We start from the raw sequence: 8,229 nt of genomic DNA on the forward strand, positions 1-8,229 counted from the left end.
CTTCTTTCTTCATTTTGGCAGAAAGAGCCCCATTCTCCGCTGAAGGCTGAGGAAACGCGGAGGAGCCCACTGCACCCAGCCAGCCCGCACCCGGCCTGGGGGGGACCTCTAGTGGCCCAGCACTGCTTGCCTCCCTTCCCAGTCCGCGTCCTTCTACTCTTTATTTTTTTACATTACCTCCATTTTCATCCGCTTTCTGTAACGCGGTACCAAGCACCTGATGTTGCAATCCTAAACCCTGCAGGTACAGGTCTGTGGCGACTAATGAAAGAAATGGTAACAAGCAGCCCCGTATTGAAAGGTGTTCCCAGCCCCACAACAGTGGGGTGGCTGCTGCCTGCGAGCATTTGGGAAGAGTAAAGAATAATTATTTGAGAAGTAAGGTAATTTTTCACTTTGCAGCCCAGTATTGCAGACAGTAGTCACCAAACAATTGTCTTGAATTCAGAATGCAGAAATACAGCTACTGAAGAGCAGGGAAATGGGAGGAAAACGTGGGACCCAAGTACACTCTGCAAGGAGTAGATGACACTGGCGAAACACGTAAATTTGCATGGCCACTTAATTCTAACGTACTATGCGCTGCCACAGAAACTGCAAAAAAAAAACCAACCCAGAAGTAATACCAAAGGATTTGACAGGGAGATGTTTGTCTCCATTTCTTCTGCAGACCTTACAGTCAATAGAAGTTCAGGTGCTGCAAACAGTAAAGGCAAACTTAACACAACTCACGTCCCCCTCAACAAATCACGCTATTTGATGGGATGCTCCTTTGCTACACACGTATATATAAAAGACAGATTGTGCTGATGCACACAAAGTATGGCAAACTGCTAGTTTCTGAAGAAGTAAATTTCAGGAAGAATGCAAACCTCCACCAATATTTTGGACCTGGACACCTTAGTAAAAAGACCGAAGGGGGAAGAAAATACAGTGTTCAAAACTTCCCTACTGTGCAGCTGACAACTGTTTGCTCAAGTCTACGGATCTTAATACTTGAAGGGTTATACTTGGTGTCATAGAGCAGGCTGAACAAAGCTCAAAACACAGTGCAGGCTCTTTCAGCCTTCATTAAAAAAAAAAATCAAAAATCAACTGAACAGTGTTCACCATCTCATTTCTCCTTTTGTTAACCAGAGAAGCAACCCCCCTGCAGAAAGCAGGGTATTTCTGCTGCTGCAGACAAGTCTCTAAGGCCTATTGGACATTCAACAAAACGTTACACTTGCTTTACATTTTCCACTAAACAACGCGACACAGATTAGAGTAACCTCTTGAAACAATCTTGCTTTGATTGTCCAAGTTTCTTGTCTAATCAGGCAGCTTAGTAAGCAAACGTTATGTTAACCTACCAGCATTAACATCCTACATTACCTACATTAACATCAAAGATAGGGCAGGAGGATGTCTGTTCAGCCGATCAGAAATAAAGCCTCTTTAGGCACAAAGAACAATGCCTCCAACCCAAGAAAAGACAACTCTGTCTCCAGAATTTGCCTAGTGGTAACAGTACCAAGAGGACAGGAGATGGCTAAGTTGCTTGTCCAGCTTAAATAATGAGCATTAGCTAAGATGCAAAGAAGTGATTTTATTGCAAGCACAGTGAGCAGGGAGTGGGTTGCATCTCACATGAACGTGACTGAGGGCAAATTTAAACCACCCACCCTTCTGTTTTTAGTGCTCATTGCTGTCAGGTATACATCATTTCTGCCATGTGAGACATTTTCTTTGGAATATACAAATAATATTCCATGTATCCCGAAAGATCTTCAATAGTCACATCATCCACAAAGGCCCTGGCTTGCTCAGAGCACGAGCGTGGAGAACTTGAGGGAGTTCTTGATGGCAAAGACTGGGAATGATCCTCAGAAACTGTTCTTCTATCAGGTGGCAACTGGAGGGTGTTCTGCAAGCCAGAGAATTTGTACACTTCCATATCTTGCCATCGTTTACACTGACAGGCTTTATCTGCACATGCACATGGCTTATTCGTGTTCAGCTTGCACATGGATTGAAAGTCAGAAAGCTCCGTAGTCTTTAGGCTTGCTTTGGATACTAAAGAAACAGCAGCTGGAGAGTTCTCCTGTTTGTTCTCCAACGCCGACTGCGTAACAGAAGCTCCCAAAGACTCAACATCAGCTCCCTTCTGGTCACCATCAGGAGCAATACTGCATCGTTCATGTGCACAAGTTTCCTTTGGGACCGGCATGCCAAACCCACTGCTGTCACCTGGGGCATCAATCTGGCTCTTGTGCACTAGCTGGTTGCACGTGGAATGTGATTTTGCGCTGCAATGGATAAACTTTGGAGGATGAAGAATTGGAGACTTGGAACGCCTGCGACGCTGGGTTCTCACAACTCCTCTTGAAGGCTTCTTCATAGACCTACCAGGGAAAGATACAAAAGGGAGTGAAGATACATTAAAAGACTTATTGCTGGATTACAAATAACACTGGGCAAAATCTCTACTGCATTTATATTGCATGCAAGAGCTTTAAGCTCTGAGTATTGGCACTGGGTATTCTGCTGTCTTGGAATTTGACTTTGTTCTAGTCAGCTGTATAAAATACAAAAGGAACACCTGAGAAATGAAACCAAAAGTATGTGCTTTTAAGGTTAGAAACATGAGTAAAGCATGTGAGACACGACAAAATAAGCTCTAAGAGAAGGACAAAGCACAAGGCAACAGCACAAAACTAATGAAACAAGGCCAAAGGGTAGTTTTGTTTCAGTACGAGATGAGCATGAAATTCTGCGTGGACACTCCAGAAACAAATTATTTTAATATAGATCCCAAGGCACACTGACAGCTTCTGCAATGTCAAACAATTATTGAAAGAGATGTATTCATGATTGTCTGATTCAAAAATGGCAGTTCACATTTACACTAAGAAACATCTATGATGTTTAGAAACCTACAGCTGAAGAGCATAGCCTTTCACTTCGTATAATTGTAAATAAGAATAGTAGTCACCTGTGAACAGAAAAATGTGGTGTAGACTATTTTAAAAAGCCTCTTTAATAAAGAAAACTTTGCTCCCTTGTGTAGGTGTGTAGTTACTAGAAAATCTATCTGTTTGAAATTCCCTTTCAATACAGTATCACTTGAAGTGGTCTGATAATCCCAAGCTTCTCTTACCCATGCCAGGTTTCCTTAGAAGTACACACATTCTTAGGTTTGGTTTCATCTGCCACTGTTCTAACTAGTGTCCTTGGACTCGTCCCTTCACCCACAGAGAGAGAAGCAGTAGATCTGTGAAAGAGAAAAAAGTTAACAGCCTAGACTGGTTAGCATTATGAATATGAAAAAGCTTATGAATCTTCTTTCCCAGAAGAGACTGCCACAAATCATTTACAATAGGTCTTAAAAGACCTGCCCACAAAGATGACCCAAATCAGAAAAGTAGTGTTTACACATTCCTATCTCAGAAGTTTGTGTAACGGACTCTTACACCAATGTGATGCCATTCAGCAACTAGACTGCAAATCCAAACTCCACACGTCGACAATCAAGCACACACAGTGGCTAAATTTCAGCTTCCCGGGAGAGGGGAGGGGAAAAACACCATCACTGAAGAAACAAGTCTCTCTTTCCAGAGACAAATAAGCCATTCTTTCCTAAAAATAAATGTTCTTTGGACATGAATAGACTTTGTTTAACTCATGAACACTGAAGTCTCTGTCTAGGACAACATAAGCTAAAACTCTTCGTACTACTGCAAGTTCTATCACTTGAGCAACAGAGTTGTGTCAGATCTTCAACTTCTACTCAAGCCAGGAACCTCAGAAGACTTACTAATTTTTCTGGTGCTATAAATTAATCCTAAACTCCCATTTTCAGAGGTCTGATAATCCCAAGAACAGTTTCTCCAAGTCGTAACTTCACATATTACACTGGAATTCCCAAGGAAATTATTTTCCAAATTCTGTATCAAATTGGTTTGTAAACATGGCCGATTCCCTGAAAAGTGAAAGTAAGTCTCCACACACCGTTCCCAGATAGCTTTAACTTGTATTTAATAGAGGCTAAACTATTAGTGAAACACCTTCCATTTAAAGAACAATGAACACAGACCAGTAAATTGAAGGCCAACAGCAAAAACTCCAAAGTAATTAAGCATGCCTGACTTGGGGGTGGGATTAGCGATAATGAAGAAATAAGAGACACTTGAGTGGCGATACATTTGTAACCAGTTTATTCCTTAAATGAAAGATAACTTTAGAAGCCCACCTACTCACCACTTAAGTTCTATGGTAATTCTAGTTACCACCTTGATATTTACACACTGCCTTACCTACACTTTCATTTCAGTCACCGGCATAATTGCATCACTGACAATAGCTTACTGAAACGCAGTACTATAGAAGTACTATGTAATGGTGCACATTTGTCAGCAGAAAAAAAACATTCTAAATAACCCCCCCCTTTTTTTTTTTTTTCAAATAAAAATTATCATCACCAACAGAAGACACATGCTGCTTGTGTTCTGCTACCTGGGACGGGGAGGGTAAGCACCATGTGGAAGATCTCCCACAAAACAAGACAACGCAAAAAGGATTCTTTCCCATTTAGTGATTTTGGTCATAAATAGGAAATTTGTAAGTGACATCAATAAAAATAGTTTGTGTGGGAATCATGTACTGAATCTAACGCTCTCCTTTACTGACATGGAAAGAACGTTTCTCTCCCGGGAAAAGATGGGAGTTTATTCTCACGACAGGCCTTCAGAGCCATGACAATATGCTAACTTCAACAGCAGAGTTCTAGTGCTACAGATGTAACCTCTGGCAGCCAGATTAATGCCAAAATTAATTTCAAGCACGTTGTCAACTGCTGACTGTTTGGTTTGTTTCAAGCCTGCTGCGAGCTAACAAGGATGAAACAAATTACAGTTCTTTCAGAAGTGCAGAATTTATTTCAGTTTGTGCAACCAGAATGAAGGCTTTCAGTGCCTAACCTTTTGGAATTACCTCATTCCTTCAAATTTAACAGCAAGGGTGTTCCCTTTGAGTCCGTTTGTAATACGTTAACTCCGTACCTCCCTGTGGTGTTACTTACCCAGCTGTGTCAACTCTTAGCTTTTTGAATGCTGTCTGCAGGCTTTCCTCTTCTCCATCCTTAGCTTCCGTTTTCATTATTGGGATAGCCAGAAGCTGACAGAGTCACCATGTACTGCTACAAGCAGAAAAGAGACATGACTGTAAGAACCTTGTTAAAAACATTAGTTGCCCAGCAGCATCATAATACACGAAAATAAACCCAAAATAGCACACCGAGCACACAAAGCTGAGGTCATTCTAGTAGAACATTTTTGAAAGTTGATTCAGAACAAGCTTTATGATACCCAAGAACTGAACAAACAGTCTCTTGTACAACTGCATAGGTGAATTAGCAATTTCAAGTGAAATTTGGTGTCAATAATGTCTTGCACATCCATTACTGTTTACAGACTCTGATGTTTGTCTTAAGAACGTTACCAGAATAACTCCACAAGAGGTGAAAAGCAAGAAGGACCACCATTAGAAACAGTCAACTTTCTACAACTATTATTTCCAACTTTTGGACTTGATGTTACATACATATTTAACTTCCCCCACACTCCCCCACCGCCCTCCCCCCAAAAAAAACAACCCACAACAGATTTTTCTTAAAATAAGATAAAGTTATAAGCTAAATAGCAATTTTTTGACCTTAAGTCTAGGTCCCAGCAAGAGTAACTCGTTCCTATCAGAACAAGATATTTTGACTGCAAATAGCTATTAAAATTTTCAGACATCAGAAGCAACATTTGCACAAGTACAAATGCAGTATGAACAGCAAAAAATAAGCCTTGCTTTAAATAGAAAAAGGGATGGACAAAAACTGGCTTATGTATTTCTTTAGAATCTACCCTGGCCATCATTTAATCTAGCTAGAAAGGAATCTCAAATCTTTCTAAATTTGATGCTCTTCAGTACCGTACTTTCTGCAATCACTTGCACATCCTACACCAGCCACGCTTCTGCTAAAAAGTACTCAATAAAGATTTGCTTCCTTAGCATAGGCATTGCTTTTGCTAAGCAGCAGCCACCAAGAGCAGGAAGTCTCAGTTCTACACCAGAGCACCTCAAGCTCAGTATTTGTTTAAGTTTAGCTGGCTGCTTAACCTGCTTCATTTAATGCTTTTGACTTCTCTACTTCAGGAAAAACAGGGCTATTTCGTGTGGGTGCTATTACTTTGCACCTTCGGCCACATTGTGCAGGTTGTGATGAGATCATCTTCTCAGTCTTTATTTTTGAATTACAAGGTTGTCATACTTGAAAACCTTCCACAATGAAAGGACTGGTTTGGTAGAGAAGGGGAGAGTAGTGGATATTTTCTCCCCAGGCTTCAGTAAGGCTTTTGATACTGTCTCCCATAAGATGCTCATAGAGAAGCTGATGAAGCATAGCCTGGATGAGCCGACAGCGAGGTGGACTGCTGCACCCAGAGGGTTGTGATCAGCGCCACAAAACCAAGCTGGAGGTCAGTAACTAGTGGTGTATCCAAGACTGGGTCCTGTCCTGTTTAGCATCTTCATTAATGATCTGGATGATGGGGCAGAGTGTACCTTCAACAAGTTTGCTGATGACACCAAACTGAGAGGAGTGACTGATACGCCAGAGCATCACAATGTCATCCAGAGGGACCGTGATGGGCTGGAAAAGGAGGTCGACAGGAACCTCATGAACAACAAGGGGAAGTGCAAAGCCCTGCCCCTGGGGATGAACAAGCTCATGTGCCAGGACATACTGGGGGACAACAAGCTGGAACGCAGCTTTGCAGAAAAAAAAAAAAAAAAAAGGCCCTGGGGTCCTGGTGGACACCAAGATATTCAAAAGCTGTCTGGACACAGTCTTGGGCAACTGGCTTGGGTGGCCCTCCTTGAGCAGGGAGGGTCAGACCTCCAGGGATTCCTGCCAACCTCAACTGTTCTGTGATTCTGTATCTTCCTCAAATTTTAAGAATCCATTACAAAGGCGACCATCCAAACCCAGTGAATGATAATAGCTCCTCTAACAAGAACACACCTATACAGGGCACTAACTCTACCTAGTAATACAGGAATAATGCCTACGTTAGTACTATTTTTAACAACTAAGCACCAGCTGTTTTTGTAGCTTGGAAAAGATCTCATTGAAGAGAGGAGTAATCAGAACCTCTGCAACTCAGTTACTTATGCAGATGGAGAGTGGTAATTTCTGTTCCCTCACAACCTCATTCCGGTCAGAGATGGCAGCTCTACCGGCTGTTGTTCCGGCTGCTGGCTCTGCCATGATTTCATCTGGACACCCTATATTGCAGACAGCTATTATGACACATACAGAAGGATTCTAACAACTTCAAGGCACACGTTGTCCAGTGAGTCAGACAGCAAATAAACACAAGAGGAGGAAGTTAACACAGAGACTGACAACAGCATGTTCATCTGAGCAAGTTATTATTTTAGATACTCACTTAGTTAAATACTACTAATCTGGTGAAACATATGGTCCCTACTTCAGAAAACTTTTTCCCTTGACCCAAACAGAAGGTTCTTTACAATTAAAAATTCAGTTTACAACCTTTTTTTTAATACCAAATCCCTGTATTATATAACCTTAGCAAGAAAGTGACAGCAAAACATTTTTAAATCACTGTACATTGTTCAAAACATACTACAAGTCTTAGACAAAATATTTTATCATGCTGATATTTTATCATCACTGACACAGTAAACCCTCAAAACGATGCAGAAATTATTCAAATAAAGAGCTACTCACTCTGTAATAACTAAATATAAGCTTGAGCATTTCAGACACACCAGCCAACTAGCACTGACACCAAGAAAAAAATTAAATACTGTGAAAAACAACCGGAGTTCAATGTTGTGTCAAAAAACCCACGCAAACTTGTTCTTTATCGCCTAGGAAAACACACATCCATCCTTTCCCATTTTACTTTCAGCTGTCTCCCAACACTACAGGGCTACGAACCCATCCCAGTGCACCCCTACTCACGATGGTGCAATGCACAAACTCCCGCATTTGGCTTTACGAACGGACACGCAGAGGCATTAAACACTCCGCGCCGCTCTTGGCCAAGGCCCCGGGCACAGGAGCAGCCCCCGAGCAGGGACACGGCCCTGCCGCCCTGCCCCGGGCCAGCGGCGCTTCACCGGCCGCCCGAACCCCCCCCCCGGGGCCGCTTCACACGATCTGCCGACGCA

At 42.1% G+C, this 8,229-nt stretch overlaps 1 protein-coding gene across 1 annotated transcript; it reads right to left on the reverse strand.

Moving 5' to 3' along the window:
- Nucleotides 1–1,546: 1,546 nt before the first annotated feature.
- On the reverse strand, nt 1,547–5,176 carry OSER1 (oxidative stress responsive serine-rich 1). Its single transcript, XM_009888263.1, has 3 exons — nt 5,060–5,176; nt 3,140–3,253; nt 1,547–2,384 (listed from the first exon to the last, which is right to left on the reverse strand). The coding sequence occupies exons 1-3, from the start codon at nt 5,134–5,136 to the stop codon at nt 1,691–1,693; spliced, it is 885 nt and encodes a 294-aa protein (XP_009886565.1). The 5' UTR covers nt 5,137–5,176; the 3' UTR covers nt 1,547–1,690.
- Between the last annotated feature and the right edge of the window lie 3,053 nt (nt 5,177–8,229).

The sequence above is a fragment of the Charadrius vociferus genome, unplaced genomic scaffold (genome assembly GCF_000708025.1).
Source record: "Charadrius vociferus isolate BGI_N301 unplaced genomic scaffold, ASM70802v2 scaffold280, whole genome shotgun sequence".
Taxonomy (NCBI): Eukaryota; Metazoa; Chordata; class Aves; order Charadriiformes; family Charadriidae; genus Charadrius; species Charadrius vociferus.